A 27425-nucleotide genomic window follows, 5' to 3' on the forward strand; every position below is an offset into this window, starting at 1 on the left:
TGCATGGTTGATAAGAGGCCAGACTTTAGCATCTCAATTCCACACCTTCTTGGCCTGGCCAGCTGGACACGTGAGCTCACCTCCTTGAACCTAAGTGTTTTCAAAGGGAGAGGAAAATTATTTTCTTCAACATGGGTGAACATGAAATCAAATCGTGCTCCTTAAATACTGGATGCCCTCATTGTCACTGGTGGAGGGGGACCCCATTTAGATTCTGTCACCTCCCCTGCCCCATCCCATATCTCCAGGCTTAGGTTTGGCAGGGACTGTGTGCTCCTGGAAGAGCGTTCTCTTTCCCAGACCAGATGTTCTGGACAGAAGCCTACCCTGGCAGGGGGAGCTTGAGCCCTGACTCCTCCTCTTGCCAGCATGCCATCAATCTGCTCCAAGCCTCAGTTTTTCCACCTGGACAGTGGGCACAATCGGTTCTCCCTGTCTCTACCTCACAGAATTAGAACAGAATTCAGATGAAGCAGCAGGTCGTTGTGTTTCAGTAGACAGATCACACAGGCACCCAGTCCTGGCTTCCAACCCAGCTCTGGCCTCCTCTCACTTTGTGACCTTGAAAATGCCACTGAATTAAGGTCTAGGGGCTTTTGAATGGGGTAACACTGGTTCCTAGCTCATAGGAGAGATGAAATGTGACCAGGCATGTGAAGTGCTTAGCTCCAAGCCAGTGACTTAGAAAGGGCTCAGTTAATAGGAGCAATTATTATTATCACCAATGGTCTCAAGGTTTTGGAAAGTACAGAGAGGGCTCTAAGCTGCAAGGTTCTAAGGTCACTCTCCATGAGACACCGAAGAGGCAAGTTCCACTTCTCCTTGAGTCTATTTGGGTCCCCTGATTTCCCCGGACCCCAATGGCTCTTCCAGAGCTCACTTCTGAAACCCTCTTCCTAGAATTGGAACCACATGGCAGGCAGTGTGGTGTAGAGCTGGCAGCCTGGAATTTCAAATTCTAGTCCAGCTTCTACTGCTCTCCGCCTGTGTGACCCTGGCCCAGTGCATTGCCCTTGTTGAGCCTTCTTAACAATTGTGTGAAGCAATGGGACTGCAGATTCTACCCTAAGGACCCATATGCCTATGACATTCACTGACTCCTTCCTCCCAACAGCCAGTGGTCAAGGAAGGAGGGTGTGGCTCGCTCAGGGCCTCAGGGTCAGGGTCACTGCTCTGTGTGGAATCTGGTCTCTGCTGCCCAGAATTGCGTCTCCTGATGCCTGGAATTTCACCATTAGTGACTCATGCCTTTGGGAAATCATGGCCCTCATCCCACTGAGTAATAACAATAACAATCCCTCGTGGCTTCTCTCTTTGCCGAGAGTGTTCACGGTCTCACTTGGTCTCCGTGCGCTGCTGTGAAGTAGGCAGTGAAAGGGAGGAAAGTTCGGATCAGATGCAAAAAGCGACTTGCCCAAAGCTACACAGCGTTAGTGGTCGCTTCTGGAGACCTGGTCTCCAGGCTTCTTGGTCAGGGCCTCTTGCCCCCAACAACTTTGTTTAGAAATACTACTGCGGATATTTACACATCCATGTTTACAGCAGCATATTCAAAAGATGGGAGCAACCCCAGGGTCCATGGATAGATGAATGGATAAGCAAAATATGGTCTAGCCACACAATGGAATATCATTCAGCCTTAGAAAGGAAGGAGATTCTGGCATATGCTACAACATGGATAAACCTTGAGGACTTTATGCTAAGGGAAATAAGCCAGGCACAAGAAGACAAATACTGTGTGATTCCACTTATAAGAGCTTCCTAGAATGGTCAGATTCATAGAGACAGAAAATAGAATGGTGGTTGCCAGGGCTGGGGGGAGGGGAAATGGAGAGTTGTTGTTTAATGGGTACAGAGTTTCAGTTTAGCAAGATGAAAAGAGTTCTGTGTATGGATGATAATGACAGTAGACAACAATGTGAATGCACTTAATGCTGCTGAACTGTACATTTAAAATGTTAAGATAGCAAATTTTATGTTACATGTATTTTACCAAAATTGAAACAGCAAACACTTTTGAAAAGTGCTGCTTCTAAGAGGAAGATTGTAAGTCGTCACATTTTTAAGGACCTATAACTTAGTTTATTATCATTTGTATAAGGATACACGATAGGTCATGCTGCTGTAACAAACAACCCCAAAGTCTGATTCCTGAGTCAAGCATTTAACCACTGTACCATACTGCCCCTCTGGAACATTCTTCCTTGCTGCCCTAAACCTCTCCCTGCTCTGTCTAAACCCCAGGCCCAGGAAAAAACAATGGAGTCAGTCAGATTCACCCTTGGCTGGTTGTGTGACTGTGGGCAAGCTAGTTAACCTCTCTGAGCCTCAGTTTACTTATCTGGGAAATGGGCACAATGACAGACTATATCTCGAGGGGAGACTTCCAGGAGCATGGAAAACATGAGCATGGCCTAACGCGTGCTGTCAGGCTGTCAGTATAAGCCTCGTGCAGAGTTTGGCACCCAGGCAGGAATGGGGTAGGCTTTAGTCTCCTGCCAGCCAGGCCCTCAGTATGAAGAGTCCCAGGAGAAATACCTTCTTCCAGCCAGACTTGCATCAGGGCTGGGGAATGGGTGGGAAGGGAGCCAGAGGCTGCAGAGACAACTGTCTCGAGTCTGAAATACTTTTCTCCCCAATAATCTGTTTTCAATCTCTCATTCTTCTTTTTTTCGCTTTCAAACCCGTCCTGCCAAAGAACAAGCATGTAAGTATGCATCAGCTCCCAGCCCAGCCCACATTCCACCCTTTGGGAATTTCTGCTTTCAATACCAGGGTATGGGACCCTTCGATATACCACGGGTGTTCCAGCCTCCAGACCTTTGCATGTGCTGTTCCTCCTCTCTGCTGTGCCATCCCCTAGCTCCTGGGTCTGTTCCCATTTTGCTCATCATATGTCAAGGCTCATCCATAAAGCCCTCTCTTGAGGCGGCCTCTCTTAACACAAACCCTGCACTCTCCCAAGATCTGGGGACATGTCTTGAATTCTTGTCTCCTTTAGTTATTTAATGCTTCTGAGGGCAGGGTGAGTGCCATCCACTTCTTTGCAGTCAGGCTTTCATGAATTGAAGAGTGCTTTCATCACCACCATATCAATGGGAAGAGATTATTATTATTGTTGTTATATCCCCATTTTACAGATGGGAAAATGGAGGTCCTGAGAGCAGAAGTGAGTGGTCACACACCTGGGGAATCAGGGTCTCTACCCCCATACCCCCTCTGGTCCTTGCTCTTGCTGAGCTACCCTGCTGGGTTGCTAGGCGTAGCACACAGCAGGCGCAAGCCTAAATGGGCGTCAGACTGGGCAAGTGTGGCGGAAACTGGCAACCCATTTTCTGTTCTTCCTGAACACACAGGTAGTCTACATTTCCCAGCCTCCCTTGCAAGAGAAGCGAGGCCTTTTTGGTAGGCTGAGTAAAACCAGAGACAGAAAGTAGAATGGTGGTTACCAGGGCCTAGGAGAAGGAGGAAATGGGGTTAGTGTTTAATGGGTACAGCTTTTCTGTTTGGGATGATGAAAAACAGTTCTGGAGATGAACTGTGGTGATGGTGGCACAACATTGTGAATGTACTTAACGCCACTGAGGTGTACAGTTAAAAATAGTTCAAATGATAAATTGAATGTTATATGTATTTTACCACAATAATAAAAAAACACACCTATATGAGCCACAAATGCAAGCCACATATAATTTAAAATTTTCTAGCAACACATTTTAAAAAGTAGAAAGAAACAGGTGGAGATAACTTTTAAAATTATTTAACCCAGTCTATCAAAAATATTATCATTTCAGCAATTGTCAATATAAAAAAGTTATTAAGGTTATCTTACTTTCTTTTCCATTCTAAAAATCTGGTGTATATTTTATACTCACAGCACATCTCAACTTGGACTAGATGCATTTTAAGTGTTCAGAAGCCACTCATGGCTCGTGGTTCCCATATTAAACAGAGCAGGTCTAGTATAGGTCTTTCGATTAATGTACTATGCATTTCTGCTGGATGCCTGTATATTTTTAATTTTGATAGCTAGTACCAGATTGCCTTCCACAGGTGTTAAACCCAGTTTTAATCCCACCAGTAATGTATGAGGGTGTGTTTCTCCATACCTTCACCTGTACAACTGCCAATTTGATGGGTAAAAAGTGCCTGCTCATTGTGGATTTCACCCAGCTTTCTCTTATTAGGAGTGAGCTCTTTTTATATGTTATAAGCCATTGCACCTCCTTTTCTGTGAACCATCGGCTCACCTCATTTGATGGCTGTGTTTTGTGTTTCTCTACACACCTCTGCATGCTCCAGGCCCCACCAGAGCTGGGACTAAGTGGGCCCTGATGGCCAGATATTTCAGAATCACACAGTAGCCCTTAGGTTCCTAACAGCAAGAATTCTGTTGGCCAGAGTTCTGGGAAACAGGGCTTACCTTTGAGGACAGATCTCCCTCTGCTGGCAAAGCTGAGTCTCTCCACCTCGACTTGGACCAGGAGAGGAGGCGGGGGCAGCTTAGGGACTAAGGGGGCTGCCTCAGGAGTCTGGATTTGATCCCGCTTCTACCGTTTACTGCTGTGTGACCTTGGATAAGCAACTGCACCTGTCTGTGCTCTCCACCCCTTCCTCTGTAAAATAGAAATAGCCTCTCACTCACAGGGTTACTGGAGGAATAATCAGGTGATGGGAAATGAAGGTGCTTAACGGGGCGTGGCACAAAACAGGTGCTAAATAAATGATAACTAGGCTTCTTTTGGACCCAGTGGGAGAGAAAAAGGATGGCTTGGAGCCTAGTGAAAGAGGCAGCAGTGCAGCTGGGTTTTCATAGGATTTTCACCACTGCTCAGCCAGGTTCGATTTCCTCTTCTGTGGAAGGGCCACTTCACTTCACAGCACAGGGCTGGGACATGCGGCAATGCCTAGGACCCTCACACCCTAAGCTGGGCAGGGCCCCAACCTTTCCCCCACATTGGGCTGAGAACACAGAGTGTTGAGCGGATCCAGGCTGGACACCCACCACGGCATTTGGAATCTCCTAGCCAGGACTCTCCCTCCCAGGGATCTGTGGACACCCTGGCAAGGGCTTTCTAGAGACATTTCTCTTCAGAGAGCACCCCAATGGAAGGTACCCCCATGATTGTATCACCCAAGCATAAGCTCTTTGGTGGTGCTGGGTGAGAGCAGTTTTATCTGAGCCAGTCTGGTCCCTCCCTCATAAGGCCCTGTCTCCTCTTATGTGACATTCAACTCTTGCTTAATTGACAATTACACTCGAATTCTTCCTCTGCTCTAAACCTCCTATGGCTCCCCATTGCCTGCCCCAGAAGTCCAGATTCCTCACCCTGACATTCAAGACCACCTGTGGCCTAAGTTTGGTCTGTGTGTGGAGGGCACCCCTCCACACGAGAAGCATTTGCTAAAATCCTATTCTTCCTTCAAGTCTGAACTCAATGCCACTTCCCTCATTCACTCCTCTATCATCTGTTCTTTCACCTAACACAATTTATTGAACACATACTTTATTTATTAATACATATTTATCACCCACTAGATGAAGAGACAGTGGTCTCAACCAATCGCTACTAAAATGTTTGAATTTTGAAAATTTTGTAAAACATATGACCATGTGATTGCACCGTAGAGCCCCTCCCAAGGTGTGGAGGAGGCTATGCAGGTGAGGCCTCGTAAAGCTTCACCATCCTCAGGGTAAATGCACCTTGGTCCAACCATGCAGGGCCGTCTCCCGGTGCAGGAAGACTTTAATGACACTCGCTTCCTCCTCTGAGCTCCCAGGGCGACTCCAGGCTCTGCCATGGAAAATCATTTCCCCAAGTCTCCCAGATGATTTAAGTCAAGTTGCAACAATGATTCCTGGCTTGAGAGAGTGATTGCATGGATTACATTAGATTAGGTGTAAAAGTGCCTGCGTTCGGAAGTACTTGTTGAGCGTCAATCATCATTAGCAGCAGGAGCCGCTGACTTCAACGCTGGCTCCCAGCTCAGCTGCGGGTTCCAGAGGCTTTTCTCTTTTTGCCCACTAGACGGCACCAGAAGTCATGAAGTTGATGTCCAGGGCTCTGCGCCCCGGAGAAGCAGGCCTCCCAAAGTTCTTTGGGGGTAAGAGTGAGGGGTTTCCGGTCTCAAAGAGAACCCTAGGCCAGCTAAGAGCCTAGCAGGTTTCTTCTGTTTCTAGGCCTGTCAGTGGTGGGGGGAAGGCTGCTTCTGTCCCACAGGGCTCCCCAAACCTCAAGCTCTGATGGCTAGAAAGTCAAGCAGGTCTTCATGCTCTAAGCCCCACTGTCCATCCCTCAATGCATCCAACAGCCTGGAAGAGTGTGGGTAAAAGAGCTGTGACTTCTACAGCCAGCTCTTCCCATTTCTGTCTGTGTGACCTTGGACAAGTGGTTTGACCTCTCTGAGCCTCAGTTTCTTCTTCCATAAAACGAAAATGTTACTGGTCCCAAAGAAGGGAAAAGCCTCTATATGCAGAGGGATGGCCATGACTGCTTGTGTTGCTTTCCATCAGGTAAATACGCTACAGTTCCTTCTGAACACAAATGCATCGATCAGTTAAAGCGTTTTGTTGAGCAGCTTACCGTGAGCTTACCATGAGCTTACCATGAGCTTACCAATTACCCTGTATTGGCTTATGAGATTGGCAGAAACAAAGCTAGTAGTTTTGTTAGTGGCTGTGAGATTCTGGGTAATTTTACCCACTTTAGCGCCCTCCCACCCCCACCCCATTCTCCAAACTATAATACTGATGCATTGAAAGAGAGGGAGAAACACCGATTGGGCACCAGCTGTGTACCAGATGTTTTACTTTATCTTTCCTCTGACTCTGGGCTCTGTGCAGTCAGGGACTGGCTGGCTTTTTCACTGCTGTATTCTCCATGCCTAGGGCTGTGCCTGGCACATAGTAGGTCCTCAATAGATACATATTTAATGATTAAGAATGATTTGTGCAAAGTTTACCAATGAGGACCTGAGGTTCTGTGACTTGTCCGAGGTTACCCAGCTCGTGGGAGGTGGGGCCGGGATCCTGAGGAAATTCTATTTAGTTCCTTTCCCTCCTCCCCACATCCCCATCCCCCTTTCACTCAAATCAACTTATTTTATAAATACATACTTATGTAGTACTTTTTAAGCAACAAACCTAAGAGGTAGATGTTAGAATTTTCCTCATTTGACTGATGGGAAAATGGAGGCATCAATCCGTTAACTAGCTTGCCCAGGTCAGACGGAGCAGGTGGTAGAACCAGGATTCTCATCCAGGCAGTCTGTTGCTAAAATGCTTGCCATTGACCGCTAGGGCATGCTGTCTCCCTGAGGGCTGCTGGTTGTGAATCTTCTCTTCTCAACCACCTGGGTACCCTGGAGGACCTGGATCTTGCCTTTTTTTGAACAGCCCCTGGAGCCTCTGGCACAGAGTTGGATGTGCTGTAGGCCCTCAGCTCAAGCCTGGTGGGTTGCCTGGAAAATGAGGCCCTTTAGCTTCTGGAGCCCTGCTTGGAAGTTGGTAGGTGGCCGTGGGTTTTTAATGCAAGGTCATCTCTGCCCTTTGAGCCTATAGCCATCTGTCTCTACGCCACCCAGTCCAGTACGCACCTTCCAGCAGCGGTCAGAGCTTGGAGGATACAGAGAGAAGGTAAGAGTTGGACTCTGCATCTTTATCTGCACCCCTTTCCCCACTCTTAGGTGTATGTCCCAAAGTGTATGGCCTATGTACACATGGGTATCTATGTAGACACACATGGACACACGTGTCCTAATGCACATATGTATGGATATTAACGGTCCTGTATATGAGTGCACATGTGTGTCTGGCTGTGGCATGTGTGGTCCTGTGTGTGTCCGAGGGGGCAGATGTGTGTCCTAAGTGTAAACAGGAGCTTATGTGCAGCTCTGCACATGTGTGGGCAATGGAAAGACAGACCACAAAAGCGGGAGGGCATCTCCTTGCCAGCTTCAGCGTCCTCAGTGGAAAATGGGGACAATAATGGGACCTAACAGGTGGAACAATATCAGACTCACAGTAAGTGCCATAGTATTAGTTGTTGTTGTTGTTATTATTGTAATAATTGTTATGATCATATCATCCTCCCAGGGGTTGTGTGGAGATTCCATGAGAGAATACTTTGAGAGTCTGACTCCAGAAAAGTTTCTCCTGTCATTCTTAGATCAATAATTTGTTTTTCTTCTTTCCCTTGGTTTCACATTGCCAAGGCAATATAATAACAATTGAGAGAGTTTGGGAAACAGAGGTGGGGAAAGGGTGTGGTATCTGTCACCTAGAACCCCACCATTCCCAACTCAAGTAGTACTTTCATTTTTGCTATTCCTCTCAGGACTTTGTCCATAAGAAAGCTGACAGTGGGGTTGGCACCAAGGTGGTGCCTAAAACTCGGATGGATTAACAAACAGATATTTTTTTTCAGCTTAGATGACTAAACTGAGTATTTTTTATCCTGCTTTTGTTCACTTATCATGGGCATTTTCCACGTGACAACCAGTCTTTATAATTATTAGAGATAATAGAAGAAGATTAGAAACTTCCCAATGCCCCCAAACTGGGAAATAGTTAATTCGCTTATGGAAGAATCACTGTAAGAAATGTGAATCAGTAATGGACATCTTTTTCCATATAAGGTTCTTTTTTTTTTTCCTTTGGGACATGTTAGTGTTTCCATTTTGAAACCAGGGTATCCCGGAATTTATCTGTCTCTGGACATAAAGTGATTCCATTGAAAAAAAGTGAAGACGTTAGCTATCAAGGAAATACAAATCAAAATTACAATGAAATACCTCTACATATCCACTAGGGTGGCTATAATCAAGAAAACAGACAATAGCCAGGATGTAGAGGAATGGGAATCCTCAAAAACTACTGGTGGGAATGTAAAACGGGGCAGCTGCTTTGGAAAACAGTCAGGCAGTTCCTCAAAAGATTAAAAATAGAGTTACCATATGACCCAGCAATTCCACTCCTAGGTATATACTCAAGAAAAATGAAAACATGTGTCCACACTCAAATGTTCACAGCATTATTATCCATAAGAGCCAAACAGTGGCAACAATCTAAATGTCCACCCGTTGATGAAAGGATATATTAAATGTGGTCTATCCACACAATGAAATATTATTTGACAATAAAAAGGAATGAAGTACTCATGCCTGCCACAGCTTGGATGAGCTTTGAAAACATTATGCTAAGTGAAAGAAGCCAGACACAAAAGACTTCGTGTGATTTCCGTTTTGTATGATTCCACGTATATGAAATGTCCAGAAGAGGCACATCCATAGAGACAGAAGTAAATAGGGGGGTACCTGGGGCTGGGAAGGGAGGGAGATCAGCAGGAAGACTAACGAATGACTCCTAATAGGTACAGGCTTTCTTTGGGGGGTGATGAGAAAGTTCCAAAATAGATTGTGATAAACACAGTAAAAACCACTGAATTGTATACTTTAATGGGTAGATTATATGGCGTGTGAATTTTATCTCAATAAAACTGTTAGAATAATTTTTTAAAAAAAGGATGGAGACCCAAGAGGACAATGAAAATATACACCATCATTCATAGGGAGCCTGGACTATGGGCCAAGTACTTGTTAGCTTCACTTAACTTCCACGATAACCCTGTTAGGTGTCTTCCCCATTGTGTAGATATGGACACTAGGATTCAGAGAGTTTGAGAAACTGGCCCAAGGTCACTCAGCTCCTTAGTGGTAGAGCTGTGATTTGAACCAATGCACATGTAGAAGGTTCATGCTCAATTTGAAGTCCTTTTGTTGTAGTTCTGATTCAAGATGGAAACATAGGAGGATCCTGAACACATCTCCTCCAATGGACACACAGAATCTATAGCTACATATGCAACAGTTTCCTTTGAAAACACCCCTTCCCCCCACCCCGCAAAAAAAAGAGCTGAGCAGCTCCTACACATCAGGCGAACAAGAAAAATCTCACATCAAAGCAGGTAGGAGGGGCTGAGACACATGGCCATAATCAGGAGGTGACCCACAGTTGGGAGGGCATTCAAAACCCTGAGCTTCTCCCTGAGGACCAAAGCGTTTGAACCCCACATCTGGCACCCCAACTTTTAAGACCTGCACCTGAAGTGCATTTGTTGTGTCCTTGGAAGGGGCCGGGAGCTGGTGCACCAGGTCAGCTGGACAGACAAACATACAACAACAGGACCTGTGGGGCCCTGGGTCTGGGGCTCCTCCCTGCCCGTTATCTGCCTGGGCAGTCGGAGCTCAGGGTCAGGGCCCTTTATCGCTCCCTTGGACCTTCTCCCAGCATCTTCCTGTTTAGGGCCCCTTAAGTAAACACCCAGCAAAGGGCTGCCCAAGAGACCCAGGGACTGGTTTGGGAAACAGGTCTGGCTCAGGCCTGTCCAAGGCAGTTCCCAAGCCTATCCACTGGGCAGTCCCCAGGACGTCCCATCGTTACTACACGGAGATAATAATACACGTGCACAAGATGTACGGACGAAGATATTCATCACAACATCGTTTACGATAGGGAAAACCCGGAGAGAACCTAAATGCCCAGCACTAGGGCACTGGTTACTATGCAACAGAATGTGTAGGGGAAGAATACAATGCAACCCTCAGAGCTCATATAGTAGAAGGCTGCTTGCCGAGTAGGAAAAGTTCACAGTACCTTCAGTGAGAGAAGCAGACCCCCGCTAGCCACCCCCAGACCACCCCCTGCCTGCATCCTACCATGTAGCCATACTAAACGGCTATGGTCCCCAAACGCCCAGGCTTTCTCTCTTATCAGGCATTTATACTTACTGTACCCTCTGCCTGCAATGCCACTTCCCATCCCCTTTCTTGTAATTTATTTTCCAACTGGCTAACTGTGGTTCAGCGTTCACGTCTCAGCGGAAATCTCTCTTCCCCCAGGGACGTGCTCTCAGGCTCTCTGGCTGGAAATAGGCCACAGCTCTGTGCACTTGCCCCTGTGGGTCCCTCCTCATGGCAGGGTCACAGTGCCTGTGACTAGTCACTTATTTAACTGTCTACCTCCTCCATTTAATAGATGAGGACAGACCTGTCTTACTGGCTCTTGTCTTCTCAGCGTCTGCTCTCAGAGTAAGCACCTTCCAGTGACTTCCTTGGTAACTGGAATAAAAGCCAGACTCCTTTTCATGTTCTATTAGGTTAGTGCAAAAGGAATTGCGCTTTACACACACACAAAAAAAGTAATTGCGCTTTAAAAGGTTACGAATAATTGCAAAAATCGCAATTACTTTTGCACCAACCTAATACAAGGCCTTACGTGACCACACGCGTGACCACACGCGTGCCCACTTCTCCAATGCGTCTCCCGTCATTCTCACACACTTTGCTCACTGATGTAGACGCTTCTCCAGCAGGACAACTGCATCCTTTCTCAGGACCTTTGCAGTTGCTGTTTCCTCTGCCTGGAATGCAGGACTGAGTGATCAGCACTTCGTCCTTCCCCTCAAGTGGCTCATAGTCCAGTGGGGAGGCAGCCACGGAAACGGGCTCTCCTCTGGGTCCTGGTTTCGTCTCCTATAAAATGGAGGGGGTCATCTGCCTGGTTTCTCTCTCTCCCTCCAACCCCCCTCCCAGGCCATTTCCAAAGAGCCTGTTTGGTGAACTGTGCAGGGAAGAGCCAGTGTGAAGAGTTGTTATTACAATAGGCTGAGAGCTGGGGGCCCAGCTTCCGGATGGATGGGGATGGATGGGGAAGGGGAGGAGGGAACCCAAAGGCAGGCTGTTTCCCACCATGCCCCAGCTGTGAGGTTCAGCAGACCTGCTCTGAGGTGGTTGCCAGCAAGCACAGCCTGGCCTGTAGCAGGACCCAGCTAAGGCTGTCAGGGCTTCTATGGGGCCAGGTATCTGGTGACTGCAGAGCCTTCCTTTCCCGAGCCAGGAGGGTCTGGGGCAGGCTGCAGGGCACCACCAGCCCTGGTGCCTTTCCCATTGTGAGTCTCTGTCACCAACGTGACTCCTCTCCTCCCAGGAGGAGCACCGGAGAGCCATGGGGTGCCAGAGGCTCCACCTATTCAATTCTGGGGTTCTCCTTCTACTCTTTGCACCCAGTCCCGGCCCCCGTAGTCCTTAAGGGACTAGAATGTGCGACCTTCACGCAGACTCATCTGCTGGCCTCTAGAATCCCTTTGTGCCTGTTTCCCTGGCAGAAAAGTCAATAATGTTCTTTTCCGTTCGTCTAGCAGGTAGCTTTCAGTGAATCAAACACTATGTGAAGCTACTGTTTTTACTGGTTCAAGCCTCGTGTATCCTACTGTTCAAAGGCCAATATTCGAAACATCAGAGTTTGGAGTAAGGAAAGGTTTATTGATCAAGTAGGTGCCAGCTTGGAAAGATGGGGGTGGGGGGGTGCCTTAAAGCTTCCACAAATCCATCTTAAGAGAGTCCTGAATTCTGGCTGCTTTTATGTCAAGGGAAGGGAGGAGGGGTGGGGCAAGAGGTTGGGTCTTAGACAGCTAAGCACCCACAGAAATAAAAGCATGAAATCGCTAACTCTCTTTGTTCCATGGACCCCCGCTGACCTGAGTCCAGTCTTGAGGCTCCTGTAAATCGTTGATAAACTGTCATTATTTTGTATATACTTCCCCACCTCTTCAGGAGTCACCTTCTGTCTAGGGGCTGCTTTTGCAAAATACTCACTCCTGGTGCAGAATTCCTCTAGTTAACTTGCATATCTATAGCAAGAGCTATGAGCCTGAAGGCTATGGGAGAAACGCAGGCTGGAAGAATTAAGGTCACGTCAGAGAGAGGAGCAATTCACTCTGTTCCGTTATGACTGTAATGAGTAGGGTTCCTTATTCCCATTTGACATCCAGGAAAAGAGAAGCTTTGAAATATTGTGACCACTTGGATTCAGGGAGAAAAGAGGCCTGAAAACTCATCAGATACCTAGGATGCGACATGCACTTTACAATCGAGGTCTCATTTAATCCTCACCGCAGTCCTTCAAGGTCGGTGCATTTGTCTTCATTTAGCAGACAAAGAAACTGAGGCTGAGAGAGGTGAAGTGAATAGCCCGAGGTGTTCACAGAGCTGAGCACGGGTGGAGCTGGAGTTCAAAATCAAGTTTGGCCAGCTGCTAAAGCCAGTGCCCTCAGTCACAGGGCTTCCTGCCTCTGTGTTGCATTTCAGCTGCAGTCATGCTACGAGGTAGGTTATTAGCTGTATTTCTCAAGGAAGAGAACCGAAGATGAGAGAGTGATAGACTGGTCAATATCCCGCAGCTGGCAAGACAGAGTTCTAATCGTTTGTAGAAGTTCAGGATTAGAAGGAGTACTAGGGTCTTCGGAGGTCATTTTGTCCAACCTTCTCATTTCACAGATGAGACAACCACAGAGCCCAAGAAGGGAACCGACTTACCCAATGTCAGACAGTTAGCAAAATCATTCTCAGGGCTCCAGCTCCTGTACCGGAGCAGTCTGGTTTCATCCGGCAGTGACAGCTGCTCCCCTTCACCATCTTCCTTCAGTACTAGGCGAGGCCTCCAAGTCTACGTGACCATCTCACCATCCGACAGTATCACGTTGGTCCAAGTGTCCCTAGGACTTGGTGGTCAGGAAGTATTGGGTATCTTAGATGCCTTACTAAGCCACATGCAGGCTGGAGGTTGGGAGACACCCTTGGATCAGTCAGGGTTCCCCAGAGAAACAGCACCAATAAAAGACGTACAGTTAACCCTTGAAAAACACAGAGGTTAGGGGTGCAGACCCCCTGCACATTCGAAAATCCACATATAACTTTTGACTCGTCAAAAACTTAACTACTAATAGCCTACTGTGGACTGGAAGTCTTACCGAGAACATACACAGTCAATTAACACGTAGTTTGTATGTTATATAGATTATATATACTCTATATACTCTATTCTTAAGATAAAGTAAGCTAGAGAAAAGAAAATGTTATTAAGAAAATACATTTACAGTATTTATGGAAAAATATCCATGTATTTAAGTGGACCTGTACAGTTAAAACCTGTGTTGTTCAAGTGTCAACAGTATATATATGTGTATACACACACACACACACACACACACACACACACACACCAGGGGTGCCAAAAAAATGTATACAAGTGGACACGTTGATCAGCATTGCTCAAGCAGTACTTCACCGTAATCAGAAGTGTCTGGACGCTGATGGGAACCACTTTGAGCACCTCTTGTAATTGCAGAACTTGTATTCATCTTTTGTTATTGGTATATATTGACTATTACAATTTTAATACAGTTTTCCTTTCTTAAAAGGTATATATACATTTTGGGGGCACCCTCTGTATATACATATATATATGTATTAGAGAGAGAGAGAGAGAGAGAGAGAGAGAGAGAGAGAGAGAGAGAGAGAGAGGAGAGAGAGAGAGAGAGAGAGATTTTAAGGATTGGCTCACACAATTGTGGGAGTCGGCAAGTCCACTCACAATCCATAGGACAGGTCAGCAGACTAGACACTCAGACAGTTTGTCAAAGTTACTGTGTCGAAGCAGAATTCCTTCTTCTCCAGGAAAACTCTGTTTCTGCACTTAAGGCCCATCCATGGTATCGAGAGGGATCTCCTTAAAGTACATTGGTTGGAAAAGTTAATCACATCTACAAAATACCTTCACGGTAACATCCAGACGTGAGCAAACACCTGGGTGTCATAGTGTAGCCAACCTGACACATAAAATTACCACCACAGACCCCATTTCCAGTATAATGACTGATCAAGATTCTTACTTGGAAACAATAGAAACCACTCCTCGTCCAGGCAAGAGAGATTTTTAAAAAAAAATAAAATATGTAAGAGACTCTCCATAAGGGCTAGAGTGTCAGACTTTCTTCTTTTCTAATATTAACATTTAAAGCTAAAAATTCCTTCTAGGCACTGCTTGAGATGCACCCCTCAAAAACTGATATACTACTGTCTTTTCATTTCCATTTAGTTTGAAGTACTTCCCAATTTTCTTCATGATTTCTTCTGGGATGCATCGGTTATATATACATGTGTAGCTTAGTTTTAAACCATGTGGGTTTTTTCAGGATGCCTTGTGATGGATATCTAACCCCACCCTATTGTGATCAGACAACACACCCTAAGATTTCTGCATTTTGAAATATAGTGAGACTGGTTTTGAGGCATAGCCTAAGTCTGCCCTGGTGAAGGGGCCACATGCACTTGAAAAGAAGTTGTTGGGTATAATGAACTAACTATAACAAAAGGCAATTAGCTCAAGGCAGTTACTGGTATTATTCAGATCATGTTACCACTGACTTGGTTTTTTGGGCTAGTTGATCCATCAATTATGGAGAAAGAGGTATTAAAATCTCCAGCTACTGATATTTACACACATGTGTTCATAGCAGTATTGTTCCCAATAGCTAAAAGGTGGAAGCAACCCCAAATGTCCACCGACAGATGAGTGGATAACGATACAATGGAATATTTTTCAGCCTTAAAAAGAAGGGAAATTGTGACACACACTACGACATGGATGAAACTTGAGGATATTATGCTCAGTGAAACAAGCATGTTACAAAAAGACAAGTAGTTCTGTGTGATTCTACTTAGAGGAGGTACCTAGAGCAGTTAGATTCATAGAGGTGGTTGCCAGGGGCTGGGGAGAGGGAAAGTGAGGAGTTAATAGGTAGAGTTTCTGTTTTACAAGATAAGAAAGTTTTGGAAATTGTTTGGACAACAATGGGAAGATACTTACCACTACTGAACTGTACACTTAAAAATGATTAATATGGTAAATTTTATGTTCTGTGTATTTTTACCACAATTTTTTTAAAATTTCATATATGATATTGAAATGTTCAACTATTATTATGGATTCTATTTCTCCCTTTAATTTGGTCAGCTTTTGATGCGTGTATTTTGAAGCTTTGTTTATTGGGCACATACAAAATTATTATAACTGTCATAACTTCCTGATGAATTGACCTATTTTGGTTATAGATAAAAATCAATATTATGCTCCTATACACAGATTGGAGTCCCCTAGTTCCAGCCATTTCATATGGTGATTAAATGCATAAACTCTAAAGTCAGAGAGTCTGATTACACCACCTATGTGCTATGTTACCAGGGAGGTTATTTCATCTTTTTGAACCTCAGTTTCTTCATCTGTCAAATGGGCTTCATAATTGTACCTATTTCCTAAAATCGCCATAAAGATTACCAGCACAGCGCCTAGTGCCTAGTAAGCACCCAATATGTGTTAGCCATTATTGTTATCATTGTCATCATCATATCTATGTAAGGGTGGTTGAGAAATCTTTGAGATAATAGAAAAGGAAGACTTTGGAAGTCAAGTCGCAAGAGGAATCTTTGGAAGAAGCTGGGGTATCCTGGGCAGGGACAGAACTTGAGTACGGATACCAAGTTTCTGCAGAGCTATAATGAGTAGCAAGAAGCAGCCAATTATTTCTGGGGCCCCTAGGGAAGATCAGGACCCAAGGAGGTACTACAGACAGTTAGTGGTCAGCTTGACAGAACTTCCCTTTTGACTTATGATAATATAGGATTTGGGGAAGGGGGTGAGCCAAGGCTCAGTGGGCAGCGACCAAGGTGAGGGTTCCTGCACTGGTGGGAGGTTGAGGAAATGACTTATGAGGTCCTTTATGTGGCCTTGGTCTCTCTGGATAAGGGTCCCAAGATTCCCTGTCCTGTTTGGCCACATATCCAGTGACAGGTCAAGTCAGGACTATGGACAGTAATCTCCTCCCCCTCCTCTGTCCTCTCTCTGCTTCTATTTCTTGCACACAGCCAAACTCGGACCCCAGGACCACTGAGGCTGTTGCAAATGCCACATCCTCTCCATAGAAGTGCATCCGGGTTTTGTGGACCTGAAACGGGGAGACCTTCTTGTAAAGAATACAAAATTAGATGAGATTGTGCATATTTAGAATGAGAAACGAAACCAAAACAAATTTTTAAAAGCCAATAAAAGGGGTGGCTGGTTAACTCAGTTAAAGTGTGGTGCTACTAACACCAACGTTGCCAATTCGAGGCCTGCATGGGCCCCTGTGAACTGTGCCCACCTTAAAAATAAATACATAAATATAAATAAATAAATAAATGCCGATAAACACTATACAGTGTTCAGAAAAATAACATACTCGTATTTACATTTACCACCAGACTTACCTCTATAATACTTTCATTCCTACATTTTGGTTGTATGCTTTTAGGATAATCTCTTCATGTGACATTCATTTTTGTCCTGTCATTTTCTTTAGAAACAATAAGAAGATCATTTAGTCTTTTCTCTAGTGCACTCAACCAAGTTTTTTATTGTTGATCGTTTAGAAAAGTTTCCTTCAGCTTCACAGCTCCTTATTGGTAGTGACGTAACATTTTAGGATTGTGGTTCAATTTAGGAAAATCTCTATCAAGTTTCTTTCATACAGGAGCGGTAAGGTTTCAGATGTCTCATGTTCCGTGATTACTAATCTTGAAATGGTTTTGAATTGATGCCACCTCGTCACACGTTTCTTGCCCATGTCTTCTTTACAAGGATGGAGTCTGAGTTTTGTTATTTCTGTCGATGTCGGGATCCTGTGACAATTTCCTCTTAGTTAGATCCTCCCAACTGCTACAGCCACCCCAGTGATACCCGCAATTAGGGCAAGTGTGACCAAAGGGGAAGGTGAAGAGGTTAAAGGGCAGCGTTCTTAATCAACTGCAGTTAATCGCTTACTTTGACAACTCTACAATAGCACAGGATCCTGAGTAGCATTGCTACGACCCCTCCCAGGTCACTGAAAGTGCGTGCCCCGTGAGTGGCTCTATGGTGTAAGCTTGGGGATTTTGGTAAATCCATTTCTGCCTCTCCCCAGAATGAAATCCCTACCGTGTCCGTGCTTGATGAATGTGGTTCCTCATTGTGTCTTCCTCCATTACAAGCATCACTTCTTCCAAGAGGGCTCCGGAATAGGTTAGCTGCCCCATGAGGCTGGAGGCCGTGTCTGTCTGTCTTATCTCACCCTGTACCTTCAGTATACTTTCAGCAGTGCCTGGTACATAGTAGAATTGTAGGCTCAGCAGGCTAAAGTGGCCTGCCAACGTTACCTAGACAGTAAGTACCAGAGCTGGGAATCAACCTGGAAGGAAGGAAGGAAAAAAGGAAGGAAGGGAGGGACGGAGGGAGGGACGAAAGATGGGAGGAAGGAACTCCAGCTACGCAGATGGGCTGCAGGCCTCTGACAGAGAAATTCATTTCGTGCCGGACGCCTTCAGAGCCCTAGCTGGCTGCTTCCCTTCCTCCATCCTGGACGGCTGATTGGGAACTCCCAGAGGGTGTCTTCGGAGACCTGCAGCAGAGACCTCCCTTCCAGGCAGTCTTGGGAAGCATAGAAAAGAATGTGGACATGGCTTTGAATCTTCAGGCCGCTCTTAGCAGCTGTGTAGCTTTGGGCAAATGAGCATGATCTCCCTACACTTGGACGCCATCCTCTGCAAAATGGGGCCCTGACTGCTCCTCCTCCGCAGGGTTAGACTCTAGTGTTATATTAGAGGAAGTGCTCTGGCCCCCGACCGTACCAAGTGGAAGCACTGTCTTGTGACCTGGGGCCTAAGCAGAAGCCTTTTCTTCTTCACTATAATCTGAGCCTATCTCAGGCCCCCACCCCCACCCCAGTTCCCTGGGGTTCACCCAAGGCTTCTGCTCGTGCTCCTTTGCTGATGTCAGCCAAGACGACTGGCCAGCTTGTTATGATAAAGTCATTCTGGAATGAGCAAGCATTCCTCCCTCCAGCCTCGTGCTTCAAGGGGTGAGGGGACATGTCCATCATGGGCCAGGCAAGGACCAGTTTCACTCCCATAAGAAGCAGGGGAACCAGGGGTTGTGCATCTACTGGGTGCCAGGTACCATGGTGGGCTTTTCTACATGCTTCTCCTGTTTCCCAGTCCTGTAAAGTAGCTACCATTATCCCCATTTCACGGGGGTGGAGACTGGGTTCAGCCAGGACAAACCACTTGCCTGAGCCCACACACACCCTGAATGATAAAGCCGGGAAGGGACATTCCAGCCAGGGCTTCTGACGCTGTCCACTGCTCTTCTGATAAGTCCTTATGCCGAGAATTTCCCCCTTAGGAAGTCATTCTTTTCCTTAAGGAATTCTCTTCTGTTAATGGCACATAACTCTCAAATTTAGTTTTAAAAATTGACCACTATTTTCTGCCCAGAATTAAAAACAACGGTGAGCTCTTCAAAGGAGGGAATGAGGTGGGTTTTTTGTTTTGTTTTGTTTTTTGCTTTTGTTTTTCCCATGTCCTCGCTGCCTATTACAGGGCCTGGCATGGAGTGGGAGTTCAGTAGATGTTTGTAGAATGACGTGTGGATTCCCGAATAAACGAAAGCAGCCCCCTCAATAATCCGTGGACTCTCCCTGTAGAATCATAGCTCATTCCGGCAAGGTGAGACCATCTAACCTACAGGTCACAGATTGATAGCATGTGGGCTATATGACTCCTAAGGTTTTGTTTAATCCGTACAATGTCTTTTTAACTTTTTAATTACTTGCCATTATTTAAAAATTAGAAGCTTTCACATCAAATCCAGGCTTCCAGCTTGCGGCAAAGACTGTCACTAAAAGTCTACCTTTCACCAAACCCATACCCTTCCCTTCCCTGCACACAAGACTATAGCTCCCAGCCTCCCTTGCGGTTAGCTGGGAACATGTGACCACATTCTAGACGGTGAAATGTGGGCAGAAGGAATATGCACCACCTCCTGCAGGGTCCCTAAAAACCTCCCTCCCAATCCTCCACACTCTTCCCAGTCTGCTGGCCAGATACAGAAGTTCCTGGGGAGGACTCTTGGCCCTTAGGGGATGGTAGAGCCACAAGACAGAAGGGCGGCCCAGTGCGGTGCGGGTGCGGGTGGAGGTGGGGGTGGGGTGGGGTGGGGGTGGGAGTGGGAGGGGGGGAGGAACCTCCTTGGCTGTGTGGAGCCCCCTACTGGCTCACATCGGACAATGGCAGGAACAGGCAGTAAACCTTTAGGGTCTTAAGGGGCTGAGTTTCTGGGTTATTTGTTAGAGCAGCCTATCCTGACTAATACAGCTTCTCTTGGAAAATCAGAAATCTGGTAACACCGGGCTAACTTTTCCACGTGGCAGCAATGAGCTGGAATGTTTAACTGCTGCCCCCTTTCAGCCTGGCTGGCATTTTCTAGTTTATCTGATCTCCGATCTCAGTCTGCCTGACTCCTACAGTTATTTGATTTTGCAGCTCCTGATCAAATTCAGTCTCTCCCTCAGATATATGGGGGAAATTGAGGCACAGAGAGGACAAGGGACCAGCTCAAGGTCACAGCGTGTGGGGGCAGAGCTAAAACGTGGACTAGAGTTTCCTAAATCCTGTGCCAGGGTTCTTGCTCAGGGACTTTCTTACTTGTGAGCAGCGAAGAGGTTGGATTAGGAAGTGAAAAAGGGAAGGTGTCCAAAGTCTAGGACCATTTTGGGGTAAGGGGGAGCTAAGTGGCCAAAAGAGGAAGGGGGCACCCCGATGGTGGAGGGGCTAAAAAGAGGAGGAAGCCATGACGTCTCTCTGATTCCACAGTTTGCAAAAGGCTTAGAAATGTCCACAGGCAGCGCAAGGCTCCCTCCTGAAGGGACAGACCTGCCTGTCTGGTGGGGAAGCCTGGCCCCAATCCTCCGCTTTCCTCTCCCTCTTGGGAAAGGGCCCGTGTCCTTGACTGCAAAGCTCCATGGACAAAAACAAAAAAAAAACAAAAAAACAGGAACCAATTTTCCCTTCCAGACAATCAAATCCCAAAAGAAATGAATTTGCAAAATAATCCCATGGCAAGGTCAGTGCACCAGGAATGTCCCTGTGGGGAGGGCTGGGGGGGCACTCTGTGACGTGTGGAGGTAGGTTCCAGGCGAGCTGTCTCACTGTGGCTATGCCGGGTAGCTTCTCTCCCGCCCCTCTCATAGCCGCTGTAAAACGTCTTAATACCTGGAGCACCAGTCCGCCATGCATTTCTTGGAGTGCTCAGAAAAAACACACCCGCTAAGAAAGCATCCATATTCCCCTCTGCACACTTTTCTGCAAGTGCAGTAGCATCTACCATGGAGATGTCTGTGGACGCCCAGGGGCTCCTGAGGGGCCATGAAGCCCTCTTTGTCTCCACGATCTCTCCTGCCCAGACCAGAACCCTGCCTGGAACCCACAGCAGCTTTGCCAGAAATTTGGCTTGCTCATCACTTCTCCACAGCTATGTCTCCCTCCCCCATTGGGGGCCTGCTGCCCACCCCCCCCCCCAGCTCAGACTGGAAAAGGCTCTTGGAGACTTGAATTTGCAACCTTTGCTCTCCCACCCACCACCATCACCACATTGAAGCGAACGGGGAGAAATCATTAAATTGAGGGCATGGGCAGAGAAAGAAGAGAGCATCCCCTCAGCCTTCTAAGGTTGTTCAGAGCTGTTGGTACAGAAAGGAAGGCCCCACTAGAAAACCCCAAGAACCCACGGGGGCCTTGGGCACAAAAGTTCTCAGTTGTCCTCAGAAGTAATTACATGGCAGTGACACCAGATGGGCCTGAATGATAATAGCAAACCCTAACACAGGTCTGCAATCATGCCCTGCACTTCTGAGATGCCAAACTTTATGAACAAAATAATTTAAGTTTAGCACCGAAGCTCCTTTGGTGGCCCAAACCTAACCTGAACAGATGTGTGAATACTCATGCGCTATTCTCTGCAGAAGCATTAATAGTTTAATTATGGCAGGCTCATCCAGACCCCACTGCTGTGTTATATAACATGTGGCATGTACTTTCTAAACCCCCAAAACTCTCAAAAATCCCAAAACTCATGAAGGCCCTGAGACATTGGGGTTTTAGATAAGGGATTGTAGCCTGTATCCATCCTAAGTGCTTTGCATCTGTTAACTCAATCCTTGCAATAACCCTATAGGGTAGAACTTGTTCTTATTATTTCCATTTTATAGATGAGGAAACCGAGGCAGAGCAAGGTAAAGTGACTTGCTTCTCAGCTGTTGAGTGTTGGGGGTGGAGTTCCAGAGCCCACCTCTGAACCACTCCACCATCTGCCTGGCTGGGCGAGGTAGGGGTGGGTAGGTGGTGTGGTCAAGAGCAAGGAATTACCATTTTAAGCTGCTTGTGCAACAAGGACACACCCAGGAGGGTGTTTGAGGAGTGAACTTGCTGTGACAGATGGTCTCATAGGGTGACCGACCCTCCTGGTTTGCCCTGGGCCTGTGCTGGGTTTTGCCTGGAAAGCCCTGCATCCCTGGAAACTCCTCAGCACCCAGCCACCAGGAGGGGTGGTCACCCCGGGTCTTGGGGACCAGGTGCCTCTTCCCTTACGAACATCGTGAGCATCACAACGCACTGAGGGGGATGCTAAGGTCTGAAAATGCATATTGTTCACACACTGTGGTTTCTCAATGCAAACCAGGGGCACCTAACCAAGATGGGAAGGGGGGTAGGAACCTGGAGGAACGGCTGGCTGTGTCGGATTTACCGAGAGGCAGTGTGTCTGTTCAACCCGATGCCTGCCTAAGGGGTTTCAGGGACAAGTGCGATCCTTTCAGGCTTTCCACTTGAATGTTGACTTTGGACTCCATTGCAAACACAGTGGGGCTATTCCTGTGGGGTGGGGTGGGGTGGGGTGGGGGGGAGTTAGTCTGATATTGCAACTTAGAAATGACTGGCTCTTATCTCCAACTTTGAATTTTAACTCGGTCTGGCCCACACCTGACTTCTCAGGAATGAGCTGCAGCAGGGACTCATATCCACCTGCCCAGGCCTGTCTGAGTGCAAAGAAGAGTCCCTTTGAGAAGCAAGCTGGGGGTATGGAGGCAGGAGAGAAACATGCCTGGGCTCAGAGAGAGAGAAATAGCCTCGTGTGCTGAGGGTCCCAGGGGCTCCTGAGCTGGGTGAGGAAGGAGAGGGGTGGGATGCTAATGCCGCACAATCCCCACGACTGCTGAGGATCCCCCCAGTCAAGAACCCAGGCGGGCGGCTGCTGGTGAAACATGGCCGACTGAACACACTTATTTACTTCTACTGTGTTTTGAAATTCCAATAAAATGACATAAAGGCATTTTTCCACGGGAACAAAAAGAACATATGAGGAAATAGCAGCAGATAAGAAGACTCAACCAAATTCTGGAAGCTGGAAAGGAGATGGTGAGTGGGGACTGATATAAGAAAGTTGAGGCTGAAACCTGAATGTTCAGAGGGAGCCATCAGCACATAAGGCAATTTAAGATCCTTAGAAAGGCTCAGGGATTGGAGGGACCAGGAACCTCCTTAGACTGAGGGGCAGGGCAGGACTGAAAATGGAAGGGTTGATTGCTTATCATCTGGGGAACAATTGGGCTTCTAGGCCTCCTACCCCAGCTGGCACAGACAGCACATGACCTCTCCCTTCCACTGCACTTCTGCTGTGGGAGAGGCCGGAAGATGGTCATCTGAGATAACATTCACCCAAGGCTAAGCACAGGGCCTGGAATATAGTAGGTCCTTGGTAAGTTATTGTGTCATTGTTATATTTAGATGACCTCTTTCTGTCTTGTTTTCTTCTTTTCCTTTCTTGGTCAGGAAGAGCCTCAAAGACATGTGAGGTCCGGCAATTGAATTTTCAGACTTGTTGCAACGATGTTGTGAAACTTTTTTGATATCAGGGATTATTCACTATGAATTTGTACCAAGTGGACGAACAGTTAACCAAGTTTACTATTTGGAAGTGCTGAAAAGGCTGCATGAAAAAGTTAGACGACCTGAACTTTTCGCCAATTCATGGCTCTTGCATCACAACAATGCACCAGCTCACACGGCACTGTCTGTGAGGGAGTTTTTAGCCAGTAAACAAATCACTGTATTGGAACACCCTCCCTACTCATCTGATCTGGCCCCCAATGACTTCTTTCTTTACCTGAAGATAAAGGAAATATTGAAAGGAAGACATTTTGATGACATTCAGGACATCAAGGGTAATACGACAACAGCTCCAATGGCCATTCCAGAAAAAGAGTTCCAAAATTGTTTTGAAGGGTGGACTAGGCACTGGCATCAGTGCATAGCTTCCCAAGGGGAGTACTTCGAAGGTGACCATAGTGATATTCAGCAGTGAGGTATGTAGCACTTTTTCTAGGATGAGTTCGCAAACTTAATTGTCCGACCTCGCTAGTATGAGGCAGGAGAGATGAAGTGGACGGCAGAGTCTGGGTGCCTGGTGGCACCCCTTCACTGATCCACACACCCTCCTCACAAGTCAAGCTGTTTGATGTGGCAGACATGGCTAGTTGCCTTTCAACATCTACCATCTTCTTCTTTAGTCACAGGACCCCTTTTTCAGCTAGCTACCTTGCTTTCCAGCCTCAAGGCATTTCCCAGTCTTCTTTGCAATCAGGTGTGGCCATGTGACTATAGAAGTGGAATTCGTCATGAGGAAGTCAGGAAGTATCTTTTAAAAAAAGAAAGCTCTTTTTCCACTCTGCTCTCTGGATTGCTGATGTGATGGCCAGTGCTCCAGCAGCTATGCTGGACCATGAGGATAAGGGCCAGATGCTGGGGATGACAGAGTAGAGAGATGGAAGGAGCCGTCTTCATGGAGTTGCCATGTTAGCCATGCATTGCTCTCCTTTGGACTTCTGCTACATGACAGAGAAACTTCTTTCTTGTGTTGTGTGCAATTTATCCTAATCCTATTGGGTAAATATGAGTTGGGAACACCCCTCTCTTGACCTCTTGCCTAGTCAGGGATCCTAGAAGATCAGAATCTGCAGAGACCTGAGTTATTATAGAGTCTACAGGGCCAGGAACAAAATCTGGCCCATCAACGTATTCTTTAGCTCATGCAAAGTTTTAAAATCAGGAGATATTTGAACATGTTTTAAACATTAAAATTATAGTTTCTGGCCATTCTGGAATAATTGGGGGATATCTGACAAGAGTGAATTCATACCTGAGCACGATGGTATTTAAAGAAGGCATCTGCTCCCTCCATGCACAGTGCCGACTTCTATTGCTATCCTCTGAGCTACATATGTCTATGTTATCTCTCGTGCATGTGGATTAGCCTATGAGCTACGTACACATATGTGTTATCCTATGAGCTTATTATATGTGTTATTCCCACTCAACAGATGAGGAATTTGAGGCTTCCAGAGAACGTGGCCAAGTCTCAGAACTGTGAGAGGTGAAGCCAGGACTCCACACCATCTGCATCCCATCCTTGCTCTGTCAGAATTTGCGTTTGCAACCCTGAACTTCCCAACCACTTATCTGAAGTTCACAGAAGAAAACAGAGCCAAGGAGGAAGAAATACTTAAGGACCCTCGTCACACTGTATCAAACCGAGGGTGCTGGCTCTCCTGGGTTTTTTCCTCCATATCCTCAGTGCCTGGCACAGGGCTAGCCTAGGGAACTGTGTGCTGAGTTAATGAAGTGACACAGCCAGATGGTAGAGCAGTGGTTCAAACCCAGGGCTCCTCCCTGCCCACCCAGGGCTCTGCCCCAAGATCTGGATGCTGTCCAACCTACCCTGTTTTCTCCTGGATCCTGACAGAGGTCAGGAGCACAGGCTCTGAGGTGTGGCATATTCACACCCAAATTCCAGCTTCATCTTTTACTAGCTGTGATCACTTTAAGCCTTGGTTTCTCCATCAGTGAATGGTGCTAATCTTGGCGCCTGCCTCGCAAGGTTGCTGGGAGGATAGATGAGATCAGGCATGTGAATCCCTTCTCTCAGTGACCAGCTTGATTAATAATAGCTGTTATTGTGACATGTATTTTGTGTGAGTTTCTGGGCTGGGGAAAGATTAATTTGCCCACGTCTTGAAATCCTTTCCTTTACGGTGTCGACTTGCCCTCCCTTAACCCAAGGAAGCCTGAGCCCTGCCCTGCACAGGACTGGACACAGGTCATACTCAGGTGAGGGCTTCCCATACAAGGTCCGACAATTAAGTTCACAAACTCATCCTAGAAAAAGTGCTACATACCTCACTGCTGAATATCACTATGGTCACCTTCCAAGTCCTCCCTTTGGGAAGCTATGCCTTGACGACGCCAGCGCTTAGTCCACCCTTCGAAGCAATTTTGGAACTCTTTTTCTGGAATGGCCATCAGAGCTGTCGTCATATTACCCTTGATGTCCTGAATGTCATCAAAATGTCTTCCTTTCAATATTTCCTTTATCTTCGGGTAAAGAAAGAAGTCATTGGGGGCCAGATCAGGTGAGTAGGGAGGGTGTTCCAATACAGTGATTTGTTTACTGGCTAAAAACTCCCTCGCAGACAGTGCCGTGTGAGCTGGTGCATTGTCGTGATGCAAGAGCCATGAATTGTTGGTGAAAAGTTCAGGTCGTCTAACTTTTTCATGCAGCCTTTTCAGCACTTCCAAATAGTAAACTTGGTTAACTGTTTGTCCAGTTGGTACAAATTCATAATGAATAATCCCTCTCATATCAAAAAAAGGTCAGCACCATCGTTTTGACTCTTGATTTGGACTGACAGAATTTTTTTGGTCATGGAGAATTGGCTGACTTCCATTGTGCACTTTGACCCTTTGTTTCAGGGTCGTATTGGTACACCCATGCTTCATCACCAGTGATAACACGGCCCAAAACCTCATCTTGCCTCTATGAGAGGTCTTGACAAACTTCGACTCTCCTTTGCTTTTGTTCATCAGTGAGCTCCCTCGGGACTATTTTTGCACATACCTTTCACATGCCAAGATTGTCAGTTAAGATTTTCCTGTTTCTCTATTGATGTTTACTTGGTCTGCTATGCTTCTCACAGTCAGCCGACAATTTTGATGCACAATTCGATACATTTTTGCAATGTTTTCGTCAGTCTGCTTGTTACTGGCAGCCCTGACCTCTCCTCATCAGTGACGCATTCTCTCCCCTCAGAAAAATGTTTAATGCATTTGTACACTGCCGTTTTCTTCATGGCATTAATCCCAACAACTTGGACTAACATGTCCCTGATTTCACTTCCACTCTTGCCAAGTTTAACAAGATATTTCATGTTTGTTCGTTTCTCTCTAACTCAAGCTGAGACATTCTCGCGACAGCACACAAAATACGCAACAACATTAATGAACGCCACTTAGCAAGACACTGCCACACATCAACAGGAAAACAGCTGTGGGACATTAATACTGAGCTGTTTGTACAGTGCTGCCAATGGAAGCACATGGTGGCAAGTTTGCAAATGTAATTGCCAGACCTCGTATATCTCAGGAGCTTGAGGACAATGACCTGAATTGCCCATTTACATTCCATCATTTCACCAACACATAACAAGTTTCTACTCTCCACCAGTCCCTGAGTCAGGGCTGGACATCTGGAAGAAGTTGAACCTGTCCACCCTTTGAGACCATCTACCTGGCTGGAAAGGTTAAACAAGGTCACATGACTCTCCAGTACATGGAAATTGATGACACGTTTT

At 46.5% G+C, this 27425-nt stretch overlaps 1 protein-coding gene across 1 annotated transcript; it reads left to right on the top strand.

Annotated features, from left to right (window-relative positions):
- On the top strand, positions 1 to 25711 carry LOC148756019 (uncharacterized). The gene is made up of 7 exons (XM_088789490.1): positions 1 to 70; positions 3141 to 3218; positions 3265 to 3356; positions 5028 to 5113; positions 5630 to 5642; positions 6182 to 6323; positions 25133 to 25711. The coding sequence occupies exons 1-7, from the start codon at positions 4 to 6 to the stop codon at positions 25393 to 25395; spliced, it is 741 nt and encodes a 246-aa protein (XP_088645616.1). The 5' UTR covers positions 1 to 3; the 3' UTR covers positions 25396 to 25711.
- Positions 25712 to 27425: the final 1714 nt, after the last annotated feature.

Source organism: Rhinolophus sinicus, chromosome 13 (genome assembly GCF_057876585.1).
Source record: "Rhinolophus sinicus isolate RSI-liver-muscle chromosome 13, RSI-T2T, whole genome shotgun sequence".
NCBI classification, from domain to species: Eukaryota; Metazoa; Chordata; class Mammalia; order Chiroptera; family Rhinolophidae; genus Rhinolophus; species Rhinolophus sinicus.